This window comes from Somniosus microcephalus, chromosome 2, assembly GCF_052327205.1.
Source record: "Somniosus microcephalus isolate GS21.2 chromosome 2, FLI_Smic_1.0, whole genome shotgun sequence".
NCBI classification, from domain to species: domain Eukaryota; kingdom Metazoa; phylum Chordata; class Chondrichthyes; order Squaliformes; family Somniosidae; genus Somniosus; species Somniosus microcephalus.
This window is the reverse complement of record NC_140988.1, coordinates 319,714,782-319,730,375: the sequence shown is the minus strand read 5'-3', so window position 1 is coordinate 319,730,375 and position 15,594 is coordinate 319,714,782. Positions and strand designations below refer to the sequence as shown.

At 45.7% G+C, this 15,594-nt stretch overlaps 1 protein-coding gene across 1 annotated transcript in view; it reads right to left on the bottom strand.

Moving 5' to 3' along the window:
• Nucleotides 1–393: 393 nt before the first annotated feature.
• rax (retina and anterior neural fold homeobox) overlaps nucleotides 394–15,594 on the bottom strand; it is a 24,028-nt gene continuing 8,827 nt past the window's right edge. The window contains exon 3 of the mRNA XM_085974245.1: nucleotides 394–1,314. Coding sequence (XP_085830371.1) covers nucleotides 865–1,314 — 450 coding nt within the window. The 3' untranslated portion in view covers nucleotides 394–864. The remainder of the gene's footprint in view (nucleotides 1,315–15,594) is intronic.

The following is a 15,594-nucleotide window of genomic DNA, read 5'->3' as shown; positions in this document are numbered from 1 at the left end:
AATGTATGGGTTGATGTCAGGAAAGGTTAAGATGAGGCTTACTTGTGATGCTCTTGACACACTGTCTGGAATTACACAAAGATTGGCCAATTGGTCAAGGTACTTGAAGACTTCTATACCTGTGGAACTAAAGCTCAGCAAGAGTTGGTTCCTTCAAGAGAGGAAGGGGGAAAACTGAGGGGAAAAAAAAAAAGACGCTGCTTAAGTGTTAAAAATGCTTCAATTATAGTTAATTCTATTGTCAAAATGACGCTCCTTACTTTAACTGTTCCACTGAATGATCTCATGGGTTGAACAAGTCATTGGTCGACCAAGGCAGACCTTTATCCCATGACATTAGAAGTGAAGAAGTCCTAAATCTGACAATAAAATTGAAGGTATATAGTACATCTATATTTTTCACAGATTTAAAAGTTTTAATGTTCTATTTTTAATAAAGGATCCATTCATTTTCAGAGTTATGAAAACAATTTTTTGCTAAGTTTAGGTCAGATTTACTTTGTTATTTGTGGATCATCCCACTGATCAAATGCAAACAATGTTTACAGGGTTTTAACTTAAAAAATATTAAAACTCATTTAAAGCATTAATTTGTGACTTATCTAGTATTCATTTTGGAAACTACAAACCTTATGCAACACAAAATTATTGCATCTACAACAAATACACAGTTAACAACAAATGTACAAAAATAAAAAAGGAAATGAATTAAAGGTAAGTTCTTAGGAATAGTTCTCAAAGTTTCTGGTGCTTTGACATTTAATGTAACCTTTCTACATCCCAATTTAAAACTTGTAATCAGCATTTTAAACAATTATAAGGATTATTAACAGACATCTCTGCTAATGCTCTCCACCACCTCCCTCAGATTGTCTGCCAACTTTTACCAATGAATTGGATGTGTTCCTTGGCTTTCATTCTTAGGGAAGCTATACTGGAGTTTCTCTGTTCTGCATCTTCCAGAGGAAATTTGTCCACATAAGGGGTTCCACACTGGAAGGTTGAGGGAGTGATGGCACCCATAGGTTGCAGGGTGTGGTTCATGGGTGAGGAATTCAGGAAAGGTGGAGGAGTATAGCTGCTCTGCAGGCCCTGCGTTGTGGACATGAAACCCGGGAGGCTCTGTAATGCAGTTGTGCTGGATATTGGTGAAGTGAGCCAAGGGTCCAGTGACAAGTTGCTGCTCAGAGTGCCCATGGTAGAAGACTGTGAAGATCTGTTGAAGGAAAGCATGGGTGAATCCTGAAGTTTCATTGCACTAGCTTCCAGTTTTTCTTGCCTCCTCCACTTGGCTCTTCTGTTTTGAAACCATACCTGAAATAAAAGAGCATTTTGGTTTTAACATATAAATAAAATTTGTGATACAATGTATTCCATTTATTCTGTCACTTTCTCCCCCCACCGCCTCCAAGGAGAAGTTGACTGTTGGAGGATGTGCTTCCCATGGCTGATTATTTCCCCTCCTTTCCTGGCTCACATTGCTGAGTTAAATCGCAGTGCCATCCTGGCTTAGATCAGCTAATTCAGCAGACTATGGGGAACACTAATATTTTAATGAAAATATGATAGATGGAGAGTGAAGTAGTTGACTTAGACTAGGGTCCTGAATTTAAATAAAGGAAACTATGATGGTATGAGGCGCGAGTTGGCTAGGATGGATTGGGGAATGTTACTTAAAGGGTTGACAGTGGATAGGCAATGGCAAACATTCAAAGATCGCATGGATGAATTACAGAATTTGTTTATCCCTGTTTGGCATAAATTTTTTTAAAAAAAGGTGACTCAACCGTGGCTAACAAGGGAAATTAGGGATAGCATAAGATCCAAGGAGAGGACATATAAATTGGCCAGAAAAAGCAGCAAAACTGAGGATTGGGAGCAGTTTAGGATTCAGCAAAGGAGGACAAAGGGATTCATTGAGAGTAAGCTTGCAGGGAACATAAAAACTGACTGTAAAAGCTTCTATAGATATGTGAAGAGAAAAAGACTGGTGAAGTCAAGCGTAGGTCCCTTGCAGTCAGAATCAGGGGAATTTATAATGGGGAACAAAGAAAGGGCAGAGCAATTAAATACATACTTTGGTTCTGCCTTCACAAAGGAGGACACAAATAACCTCCCAGAGATGTCGGGGAACATAGGGTCTAATGAGGGGGAGGAATTGAATGAAATCAGTATTTGTAGGGGAATGGTGTTAGGGAAATTGATGGGATTGAAGGCCGATAAATCCCCAGGGCCTGATAATCTACATCCTAGGGTACTTAAGGAAGTGGCCCTAGAAATAGTAGATGCATTGCTGGGCATCTTCCAAAATTCTATAGACTCTGGAATAGTTCCCATGGATTGGAGGGTAGCTAATGTAACCCCACTATTTAAAAAAGGTGGTCGAGAGAAAACGGGGAATTATAGACCGGTAAGCCTGACATCGGTAGTGGGAAAAATGCTAGAGTCCATTATAAAAGATGTAATAACAGAGCACTTGGAAAACAGTGACAGGATCGGACAAAGTCAACATGGATTTACAAAAGGTAAATCATGCTTGACTAATCTACTGGAATTTTTTGAGGATGTAACTGGTAGAATAGATAAGGGAGAACCAGTGGATGAGGTGTATTTGGACTTTCAGAAGGCTTTCGATAAGGTCCCGCATAAGAGATTGGTGTGCAAAGTTAAAGCACATGGGATTGGGGGTAAGGCACTGACTTGCATAGAGAACTGGTTGGCAGACAGGAAGCAAAGAGTTGGAATAAACGGGTCTTTTTCTGAGTGGTAGGCAGTGACTAGTGCAGTACCGCAGGGATTGGTGCTAGGACCCCAGCTATTCACAATATATATTAATGATCTAGATGAGGGAACTAGATGTAATATCTCCAAGTTTGCAGATGACACAAAGCTAGGTGGGCGTGTGTGCTGTGAGGAGGATGCAGAGAAACTCCAGTATGATTTGGACAGGTTGGGTGATTGGGCAGATGCAGTATCATGTGGATAAATGCGAGGTTATCCACTTTGGTGGCAAAAACAGGAAGACAGATTATTATCTGAACGGCAATAGATTGGGAAAAGGGGAAGTGCAACGAGACCTGGGTGTCCTTGTGCACCAGTCGCTGAAGCTAAGCATGCAGGTGCAGCAGGTGGTTAAGAAGGCAAAAGGTATGTTGGCCTTCATAGCGAGAAAATTCGAGAACAGGAGCAAGGATGTCTTGCTATAGTTGTACAGGGCCTTGGTGAGACCACACCTTGAGTATTATGTGCAGTTTTGGTCATCTTATCTGAGGAAGGATGTTCTTGCCATGGAGGGAGTGCAGCGAAGATTCACCAGACTGATACCTGGGATGGCAGGAATGACGTATGAGGAGAGATTGAGTCGATTAGGCTTATATTCGCCAGAGTTTAGAAGAATTAGAGTGCATCTCATTGAAACTTATAAAATTCTAACAGGACTAGACAGACTAGATGCAGGAAGGATGTTCCCGATGACAGGGGAGTCCAGAACCAGGGGTCACAGTCTAAGGATAAGGGGTAAGCCATTTAGGATTGAGATGAGGAGGAATTTCTTCACTCAGAGAGTGGTGAACCTGTGGAATTCTCTACCACAGAAGGCAGTTGAGGCCAACTTAGTAAATATATTCAAGAAGGAGTTAGATATATTTCTTAAGGTTAAAGGGATCAAGGGAGAATGCTGGGACAGGGTACTGAATTTGGAAGATCAGCCATGATCTCATTGAATGGCGGAACAGGCTCGAGGGGCCGAATGGCCTACTCCTGCTCCTATCTTCTATGTTTCTAATAACTCCCATGGCTTCCAGTAGAGAGATATACACCACCAAGGGTATTTTCGGTAATCACTGCTACTAGGCAGAATGGAAATAAAATGGGTGCTGACTATGACTCAACAAACTGTGGCCAGAATTTCCTCAAGGGAGGCGGGTTGGGGGCTTGATTTGAATGCGAGGACTTGGATTCCCGCCCGCAGCCAGCCAGATTGAGAGGCTGGCTGGCTACGGGCGGGTAGGCCTCAGAAGTGAGGGTCCGGTCCTGGGAGGGATCGTAGGAGGGCAGTCAGCAATTGGCTGAGATCGGGGATTGGGGCAGGATGGTGAAAAGGATCAGCAGGGGTTGAGGATTGGGGGCGGTGGGGATGGGTGTAGGTGTAGAGGATCGTCAGAGGTTGGGGATTGGGGGTGGGGGGAAGAAAGAGGATCGGCAGGGGTCAGGGAGAGGACTGGCAGGAGTCGGGGATCGCGGGATGGGGGTCGGCCAGGGATCGGGGGGTAAGGGGAGAAGAGAATCGGGGCCTGCCCTCGGAGGATCGTGGTCCGTCTCATCACCATCGTTGTGGGGAGGGGAGGCCTGGGGGCGGTGGTGGGGGAGGCCTGAGAAGGTGATCGGAGGCTTCATGGGGAATCTCCAATAGCGGGGAGTGGGTTAGGTAGGGACTCTGGATCCAGGAGGTAGGTATAAAACCACTTACCTCCTTGATGCAGCAGTCCCCACCTTTGTTTAACTGCTGGGTTTCACGAATTGTGTGAAATCCGTCCACAGGCAGTTAAACACAAAATGGATGGGAAAAAAAGCTTCCAACCGCATTACAATATTTAAATTGAGGTAACACCCCCTTGGAGCGGGTTGGTTGCCCGCCACCCGTCCCGCCTCCAGCATAACCGGAAGTGGGCGGGTTGGAGGGGGGGGGAGGGGGGATCAAGTCAGTCTCATTTTTAACACTTTAACTGTCCCCACGTTCCAAACCCACCCTTTTTTTTTTATATAAATAAAAGGGGAAAATTCCAGCCTATGACTCCCACACTGACTTTTTAAAATTCGTTCATAGGATGTGGGCATCTCTGGCAAGACCAGCATTTATTGCCCATCCCTAGTTGCCCTTGAGAAGGTGCTGGTGAGCCGCCTTCTTGAACCACTGCAGTCCGTGTGGTTAAGGTACTCCCACAGTGCTGTTAGGGAGTTCGTTCCAGGATTTTGACCCAGTGATGAAGGAATGGCGCTATATTTCCAAGTCAGGATGGTGTGTGACTTGGAGGTGGTGGTGTTCCCATGCGCTTGCTGCCCTTGTCCTTCTAGGTGGTAGAGGTCGCGGGTTTGGGCGGTGCTGCCGAAGAAACCTTGGCAAGTTACTGCAGTGCATCTTGTAGATGGTACACACTGCAGCCACGGTACGCCGGTGGTGGAGGGAGTGAATGTTTGAGGTGGTGGATGGGGTGCCAATCAAGCAGGCTGCTTTGTCCTAGATGGTGTTGAGCTTCTTGAGTGTTGTTGGAGCTGCACTCATCCAGGCAAGTGGAGAGTATTCCATCACACTCCTGACTTGTGCCTTGTAGATGGTGGAAAGGCTTTGGGGAGTCAGGAGGTGAGACACTCGCCGCAGAATACCTAGCCTCTGACCTGCTCTTGTTGCCACCGTATTTATGTGGTTGGTCCAGTTAATTTTCTGGTCAATGGTGACCCCCCCAGGATGTTGATGGGGGATTTGGCAATGGTAATGCCGTTGACTGTCAAGGGGCGGTGGTTAGATGCTCGCTTGTAGGAGATAGTCATTGCCTGGCACAAATGTTACCTGCCACATATGAGCCCAAGCCTGAATGTCGTCCAGGTCTCGCTGCATGCGTGCATGGACTGCTTCATTATCTGATGAGTTACAAATGGCACTGAACACTGCAGTCATCAGCGAACGTCCCACTTCTGACCTTATGATGGCGGGAAGGTCATTGATGAAGCAGCTGAAAATGGTTGGGCCTAAGACACTGTCCTGAGGAACTCCTGCAGCAATGTCCTGGGGCTGTGATGATTGACCTACAACCACCACAACCATCTTCCTTTGTGGTAGGTATGACTCCAGCCACTGCAGAGTTTTCCCCTCTGATTCCCATTGACTTCCGTTTTACTGGGGCCCCTAGACGCCACACTCAGTTAAATGCTGCCTTGATGTTAAGGGCAGTCACTCACCTCACCTCTGGAATTCAGCTCTTTTGTCCATATTTGGAGCAAGGCTGTAATGAGGTCAGGATCAGAGTGGTCCTGGTGGAAACCAAACTGGGCATCAGTGAGCAGGTTATTGGTGAGTAAGTGCCGCTTGATAGCACTGTCAACAGCAGCTTCCATCACTTTGCTGATGATTGAGAGTAGACTGATGGGGCTGTAATTGGCTGGATTGGATTGGTCCTGCTTTGTGGACAGGACATACCTGGGCAGTTTTCCACATTGTTGGATAGATGCCAGTGTTGTAGCGGTCCTGGAACAGCTTGGCTAGAGGCGCGGCTAGTTCTGGAGCACAAGTTTTCAGCACGAGAGCCGGGATGTTGTCGGGGCCCACAGCCTTTGCTGTATCCAGAGTGCTCAGCCGTTTCTTGATATCATGTGGAGTGAATCGAATTGGCTGAAGACTGGCTTCTGTGGTGGTGGGGACCTCAGGAGGAGGCCGATATGGATCATCCACTCGGCAATTCTGGCTGAAGATCATTGCAAACGTGTCAGCTTTGTCTTTTGCACTCATGTGCCAGACTCCACCATCATTGAGGATGGGGATATTCATGGAGCCTCCTCCTCCAGTTAGATGCTTAATGGTCCACCAGCATTCACGACTGGATGTGACAGGAATACAGAGCTTTGATTTGATCTGTTGATTGTGGGGTCACTTAGCTCTGTCTATAGCATGCTACTTCTGCTTTTTAGCATGCATGTAGTCCTGTGTTGCAGTTTCCCAGGTTGGCACTGCATTTTTAGGTACACCTGGTGGTGCTCCTGGCATGCTCTTCTACACTCCTTATTGAACCAGGGTTGGTCACCTGGCTTGATGATAATGGTAGAGTGAGGGATATGCCGGGCCACGAGGTTACAGATTGTGGTGGAATACAATTCTGCTGCTGCTGATGGCCCACTGCGCCTCATGGATGCTCAGTTTTGAGCTGCTAGATCTGTTCTGAATCTATCCCATTTAGCACAGTTGTAGTGCAACACAAAACGATGGAGGATGTCCTCAGTGTAAAGACGGAACTTCTTCTCCACAATGACTATGCGGTGGTCACTGCTACCAATGCTGTGTCATGGACAGATGCATCGGCAACAGGTAGATTGGTGAGGACGAGGTCAAGTAGGTTTTTCCCCTCGTGTTGTTTCCCTCACCACCTGTCGCAGGCCCAGACTGGCAGTTATGTCCTTCAGGACTCGGCCAGCTCGGTCAGTAGTGGTGCTACCGAGCCACTCTTGGTGATGGACATTGAAGTCCCCCACCCAGAGTACATTCTGTGCCCTTGCTACTCTCAGTGCTTCTTCCAAGTGGTGTTCAACATGGAGGAGTACTGATTCATCAGCTGAGGGAGGGTGCTAGGTGGTAATCAGCAGGTTTCCTTGCCCATGCTTGACCTGAAACCATGGGACTTCAAGGGGTCCGGAGTCAATGGGGGTGATTTTAACTCAGGTGCGGGATGGTGCGCCGATAACAACCTAGCCCTTAACATCAAGAAAACCAAAGAAATCATTGTGGACTTCAGGAAGTCTAAAGGCGGAAGTCACACCCCCATCCACATCAATGGGGCTGTGGTGGAAAGGGTGGACAGCTTTAAGTTCCTCGGAGTCCACATCACGGAAGACCTCTCCTGGTCCCTCAATACCTCCTCTCTGGTGAAGAAGGCCCAGCAGCGCCTATATTTCCTAAGGAGGCTGAAGGGATGTAACCGGTCACCCCTGATCCTCTCTAACTTTTACCGCTGCACAATAGAGAGCATCCTGACGAACTGTATCACAGTATGGTATGGCAGCTGTAGCTACTATGACCGGAAAGCCCTGCAGCGGGTAGTCAAAACTGCCCAACGCATTACCGGCACCCGGCTACTGACCATAGAGCACATATACCAGAAACGCTGTTTACGGAGGTCACGGTCCATCATCAAAGACCCTACCCACCCCAGCCACAGTCTGTTCACCCTCCTGCCATCTGGGAGACGCTACAGATGCATTCGCACCCGTACGACCAGATTTAGGAACAGCTTCTTTCCCAGGGCTGTCATCCTACTGAACTCCACAAATAAATTCTAAAGTCTGCACATCTGCCAATGCACTTTATTATGGTTATGTTTATGTTAATATACTACAAGCCAAATGTATGTTGAATGTTTAAATGTCTTAATCTAAATGTACACTCTCGGGAGCCGCAAGCCTACATTTCGTTGTACTGTACTTGTGCACTAACAATGATAATAAAAGCTGATTTGATTTGATTATCCGAATTTTGTGTTTCCCACACGAATCTAAATAGATGTGGGAGATTTATGCAACTTTAACTCAATTGGCCAATTGATTTCCAATGTGTGGGAAGCCTTTGCAAAGGGGTTTTTCATGACTGAAAGTCCCCTCCGATGACATCATCATTGCTGCTGCATTTAAGGTCCACAGCAAGCCTTGCTTCTTCTGCAGACTGCCAAGCTTCTTGACTGTGCAGTGTGAGGGAGCTGCAGCAAATATGACAAGCGGGAGGGCCAGATCAGCTCCTCGCTTTGACGAGGTGGCACTGCAGGCATTAGTGGATGGGGCTCGGGACAACAGGAAGGTGCTCTTCCCTTCATCAGGGAGGAAGAGGCCTCCCACTCAGACCAAGGCAGTGTGGATGCAGGTGGCTGAGGAGGTCAACTCCTTGGGAGTCACCCGCAGAACCTGGATACAGTGCAGGAAAAGATTTCATGACCTTCAGCACACTGGAAAAGTGAGTATGAATTTCCCATCACCCTCAATCTGATCCCCATTGCCTTTCCTCACCAGCACTCAGCTTTAGCAATCTCTTCCTCCACATCCCACTTGACACTGACATCCATGCACCCTTACCCATTCCCTCTCTCTCTATGGTCACATTCACATAATTATTCGACCATGCAGCCCTCACACACCCTATCACTCTGATGCTTTGAACACAACTGACAACACATAGGGAGGGCCCTTGGTCTTGCAACCTCACTCCATCTTTGTCTCCTTCTAAGTATCTATGCCATGCAATCTCTACACTCACTGCTTCATTCTCATTCAACCTCCACTTGTCTCCCTCATTGCAGGAAAAGAGAGCTCACAACAGGAGAGTGCGAGCCAGGACAGGAGTAGGGACAGCCTCAATAGCCCACCTGACCCCCTGGGAGGAGACCGTCCTGGAAATTATGGGAATAGAGGATGATTCGCGCATGGGGGACGGACAGATGGGTGTAACACAGCAAGCTGGCGACAGAAAAGTTTCCCATCTCTCTCTTTGACATTGCACGAGTCACTGATAATGATTGTGAAGCTGTAACAGATGGACTTATGAGCATCTGCATAAAGCTATGTGCATGTAGCCTTTGCATCACATCTCTGACTCTTTCCTTTACTCCCCCACAGGACCATCACAAGCATCCGTCCCCCCTAGCCAGGAAGAAGAGGCTGAGCAGCCAAACTCCTCAGAGGAAGCTGCAACCTCTGAGGGCGCAGCGTCAGCAGAATTCTGCGCACCCAGCACCAGCGCAGACACTCACACCTCAGTGGGACTTTCGGGACATAGAGTAGTGTTGTCACCTGGTGTATCACAGCTCACAAGTGAGCATCAGCAGATTGTGGAAACAGGGACAGCAGTGGAGAGTCCTAGTCAGAGGGTGCAGGACTCTGCCAGCTCGGCTCAGCAGCATGTCAACCCTCTGGGTCCATCCATAAGATCAGAGGTGATGGAACTCCAGGCACAGTTTGCAGGAGCCTCTGGCAGGTTTTGTCTCTAGGGTCGCTGCGAGTGTGGAGCGAATGGAGGAGTCCATAGCGAACATGAGCAGAGCCTTTGTGGAGTCATTGGCGCATGAACGCATCACCACAGAAAGGATGGCTACATCCGTGGAAAGGATTGCTACCTCCATGGTAAGGCTGGCTACGGTAGAGGAGAGGATGGCTACGGCCATGGAGGAGCTTAGTCGCCAGGGTATGGAAAACATGGTCATTGTTCAGAATAGAATGACATCTCTTGAGGAGCGATGAGCATCTATTGAACAGAGAAACCAGACCTTCATGGAAGTCCTTCTGAGTAGGACTGCCATTGCAGATACAGGTCCCCATGGCCCCGCTGATGTGCAAGGTGCTCTCCAGCCACTTCCAGGCGCTGGCCCCTTCTGGCCTGTGCAGCTTCAGGTGGGTGAGCAGCAGCCTGGTGCTCCTGCTGTTGTTCCTGGTTCTGCTGCTGCCGCGGCTGGTGCTTGAGCTCCTCTAATGCCCAGATGGGAAGGAAATAAATGGCGTCCATGCTTCTGGTATATGCCTCCGTTGAGGAAGCGCTGAGTGAAGGTGGTGAGAGGGGTTTCCCAGGAGGTCACACTGGAGATGGGTGTGAGGCTCCAGTCTTCCACATGTGTTGTTAAGCCTTCTAAAAGTTGCCCCAGACCTGAGACCACCAAGTCCTGCCACCTGCAAATCATGGCTGATCAAATCTCCTCTTTAATGGTTGACCTGCAGTTGATAGTCAGCAATCCAATAGTGCTCCCGCCAGGTTTCACATTCGTGTTTCCCACCAGGCGCGTTTCACATGGGAAAAGGGTTAAATTCGCAAGGCCCTTTCAAAATAGGATTATAGAGGCCATTTAGTGGTTATTAAGGGCCTTAAAGACCAGTCCCGCCTGTTGGATGCTGGACGGAGTCGGGACCATCAGACACGACCGAGTTAAAATTGCTCGGAGTCGGGAACCAGACCCGGGGGGGGGGGGGGGGGGTCCCGCCTGCCAGTTTTTGCGATTTTAACCCCCCCGCATGCCTCCATGAAATTCAAGACCAATGTTGAGGACTCCCAGGGCCACTCCTTCCTGACTGTATACCACTGTGCCGCCACCCCTGGTGGATCTGTCCTGCCGGTGGGACAGGATATACCCAGAGATGGTGCTGGAGGAGTTTGGGATATTGGCTGAAATATATGATTCTGTGAGTATGACTATGTCAGGCTGTAGGAGTGACCACCTAGAAATCATCTCTCTAGTGTCCTCATTTCCTTTTTGCTCACTGGATTTTTCTCGCTCATTTCCTTCCTAGCTAATGGAGAAAAGTACAAAAATGAATAATAAACCCAGTGCACAGCTGAGTAGTGAATGAAAAGGGGTGCACCAAACATGAGAAAGCAAAAATAATACAGAATTCATGGATTTCATAGACGAAAGGTTGTCTACTATCAGTTTTCCTCATGTATTATCAGACTGTTATGAAGCATTAAAAGAGCAGGACAAATATTTGAGGGGGGGGGAACTACTTGTTAGGACAAAGGTGACATCAGGGAAAAACAGAAAATATCAAAGCTAAAGTACTATATCTGAATGCATGAAGCATTCACAACAAAATAGATTAATTAATAGGTTTGATCTAATAGCCATTATGGAGACGTGGTTGCAAAGTGACCAAGGTTGGGAACTAAATATTCCAGCATACTTATCATTTAGAAGAGATAGGCAAAATGGAAAAGGAGGAGGAGTAGCCCTGATAATAAAGGATCGGATAAAGACAGTAGAGATTTTGTGCCTTAAAAGAATTGGAAAACTACCTTAAAAGGTGTGACAGTAGACAAGCAATGGCTAGCATTTAAAGAATTAATACATAATTTACAAAAAATATACATTCCTTTAAGGCACAAAGTCTTAGCTCTGAAAATCAAGAAGTAGAATCAGTTTGGGTGGAGCTAAGAAACAGCAAGGGGCAGAAAACATTGGTGGGAGTTGTTTATAGGCCTGCAAACAATAGTTGTAATGTAGGGCAGAGTATAAATCAGGAAATTAGAGGTGCATGTAACGAGGGTAATAGAGTAATCATGGGGGACTTTAATCTAGATAAAGACTGGGCAAACCAAATTTGCAGTAATAGTATGGAGGACGAATTCATGGAATGTATACAAGATAGTTTTCTAGATCAGTATGTTGAGGAACCTACTAGGGAACAGGTTATTTTAGATCTAGTATTGTGCAATGAAAAAGGGTTAATTAATAACCTTGCAGTAAAGGGGCCTTTAGGGAAGAGTGACCATAATATGATAGAATTTTACATTGAGTTTGAAAGTGATTTCGTTAAATCCAAAACTAGGGTCTTAAATCTAAACAAAGCAAACTACATAGGTTTGAGGGGCGAGTTGGCTAAGGACGATGTTTAGGCTTGAGCTGATAAGTGGCAGGTAACAATCGTGCCACAGAAGTACCAGGCAATGATTATCTCCAACAAGCGAGAGTCTAACCACCTCCCCTTGACATTCAATGGCATTACCATCACCGAATCCCCCACTATCAACATCCTGGGGGTCACCATTGACCAGAAACTTAACTGGACCAGCCACATAAATACGGTGGCAACAAGAGCAAGTCAGAGGCTAGGTATTCTGCGGCGAGCGTCTCACCTACTGACTCCCCAAAGCCTTTCCACCATCTACAAGGCACAAGTCAGGAGTGTGATGGAATACTCTCCACTTGCCTGGATGAGTGCAGCTCCAACAACACTCAAGAAGCTCAACACCATTCAGGATAAAGCAACCCGCTTGACTGGCACCCCATCCACCACCTTAAACATTCACTCCTTCCACCACCGGCGTACCGTGGCTGCAGCGTGTACCATCTACAAGATGCACTGCAGTAACTTGCCAAGGCTTCTTCAGCAGCACCTCCCAAACCCGCGACCTCTTCCACCTAGAAGGACAAGGGCAGCAGGCACATGGGACCACCAACACTTCCAAGTACCCCTCCAAGTCACAACTTAGAAGTATATTGCCGATCCTTCATCGTCGCTGGGTCAAAATCCTGGAACTCTAACAGCGCTGTGGGAGTACCTTCACCACACGGACTGCAGCAGTTCAGGAAGGTGGGTCACCACCACCTTCAAGGGCAACTAGGGATGGGCAATAAATGCTGGCCATGCCAGCAACGCCCTGATCGCATAAACGAATTTAAAAAAAAATTGGAAAACAACATTAAAAGGTATGACATTAGACAAGCAATTTAAAGAATTAATACATGATTTACACCAAATATACATTCCTTTAAGGCACAAAATCTCCACAGGAAAAGTGGTCCAACTGTGACTAACAAAAGAAGTTAAAGATAGTATTAGATCAAAGGAAGAGGCTTATAATCTTGCCAAAAAGAGTAGTAAACCTGAGGATTGGGAGGATTTTAGAATTCAGCAAAGGAGGACCAAGAAATTGACAAGGAAAGAGAACAAAGAATATGAGAGTAAATTAGCAATAGATGTAAAAACAGATTATAAATGTTTTTATAGGTATGTAATTAGGAAGAGATTAGTGAAAGAAAACATGGACCCATTAGCGGCAGAAACAGGAGAAATTATAATGGGCAATAAGGAAATGGCAGAGAAATTAGACAAATATTGTCTTCACGGTAGAAGACAAGAAACATTCTGGAAATAATGGGGAAACAAGGGTCTAGAGAGAATGAGGAACTTAAAGAAATCAGTGTAAGTAAAGACATAGTACTGGAGAAATTAATGGAACTAAGTGGCAACAAATCCCTTGGACCTGACTCCTAGGGTTTTAAAAGAGGTAGCTGCAGAGATAGTGGATGCACTGGTATTAATTGTCCAGAATTCCCTAGATTCTAGAACAGTCCCCAAGGATTGGAAGGTAGCAAACATAACCCCGTTATTTGAGGAAGAGAAAAAACAGGAAACTTTAGGCCAGTTAGCCCTGACATCAGTAGTAAGCAAAATGCTAGAATCTATTATTAGGGACGTGGTAACAGGGCACTTAGAATGATTATGCAGACTCAACATGGTTTTATGAAAGGGAAATTGTGTTTGATAAATCTGTTAGAGTTTTTTGCCGATGTAACTAGTAGGATGGATAAGGGGGAACCAGTGGATGTAGTGTATTTGGATTTTCAAAAAGCATTCAATAAAGGTGCCACACAAGAGGTTATTACACAAAATTAGGACTCATTGCATTGGAGGTAATATATTAGCATGGATTGAGGATTGGTTAATGGACAGAAAACAGAGAGTAGGAATAAATGGGACTTTTTCAGGTTGGCAGGCTGTAACTAGTGGGGTACTGCAAGGATCAGTGCTTGGGCCTCAGCTATTTACAATCTATATTAATGACTTAGATGAAGGTACTGAGTGTAATGTATCCAAGTTTGCTGATGATACAAAGTTAGGTGGGAAAGTAAGCTGTGAGGAGGACACAACGAGGCTGCAGTGAGATATAAACAGGTTAACTGAGTGGGCAAGAACATGGCAAATGGAATACAATGTGGGGAAGTGTGAAGTTATCCACTTTGGTAGGAAAAACAAAAATGCAGGATATTTTTTGAATGGTGAGAGACTGGGAAATGTTTGCACTCAGAGGTACCTGGGTGTCCTTGTACATGAGTCACAGAAAGTTAACATGCAGGTGCAGCAAGCAATTAGGAAAGCAAATGGTAAGTTAGCTTTTGCTACAAAGGGATTAGAGTACAAGAGTAAAGAAATCTTTCTATAATTATACAGGACATTGGTAAGGCCACACCTGAAGTATTGTGTACAGTTCTGGTCTCCTTACCGAAGGAAAGACATACTTGCCTTAGAGGGAATACAGCAAAGGTTCACTAGACAGGTTCCTGGGATGTGGGGATTACCCTATGAGGAAAGATTGAGTAGACCAGGCCTATATTCCTTAGAGTTTAGAAGAATGAGAGGTGATCTAATTGAAACAAATAAAATTCTTAAGGGGCTTGACAGGGTTAATGCTGGGAAAATGTTTCCCCTGGCTAGGGAATCTAGAACACAGGGTCACAGTCTCAGAATAAGGGGTAGGCCATTTAGGACTGAGATGAGGAGAAATGTCTTCACTCAAAGGGTTGTGAATCTTTGGAATTCTCTACCCCAGAGAGCAGTGGATGCTCAGTCATTGAGTATATTCAAGACAGAGATCGATAAACTTTTGGGAACAAAGGGAATTAAGGGATATGGGGATAGTGCGAGAAGGTGGAGTTGAGATAGAAGATCAGCCACGATCTTGTTGAATGGCAGAGCAGGCTCAAAGGGCCAAATGGCCTCCTCCTGCTCCTATTTCTTATGTTCGCTGGAACATCCTAACTCATCTAGAACAAAATCTGAATAGGCCCTTCAGACTAGTCCAAGTTATATCATTTGTGTATGCATGAAGGGAACACTTTTAAAATTCTGCAATTAATTTTGTATTGTTATTTCTCATTCATTTTTACAGCTCTGTCTTTTTTGACAAAAAATGAATTAACTTGTAAAATTTTTGTTAAGTTGCTTGGAAGTACATACCTTGTTCTGGGTTTCAGCTGTCTCAGCTTTCTCTTGCAACATACAACTGTTCATTTAGGATGCAGAAATGACACTTAATTTTTGTTCACATTAGAAATTACTTTTGTTGCTTTTGGATACGGAGATAATTTTTATGTAGCTGAAAAGGTTCCAGCCTGGCAGTGTCTTTGGTGGTATTGCTTAGCTCCAATTTAAATTCTCCCAATCAGGAGAGAACTGTGTGCGGGCGCACTTAAATACACAGGCATAAATGTTTCGAAAGTGCGGACAGGAGTCTCGGTAGATTTAAATAAACTCTGGTAAGTTTAGAACTTTTCCAGGAGGTCTAAGGGATCACCTGAA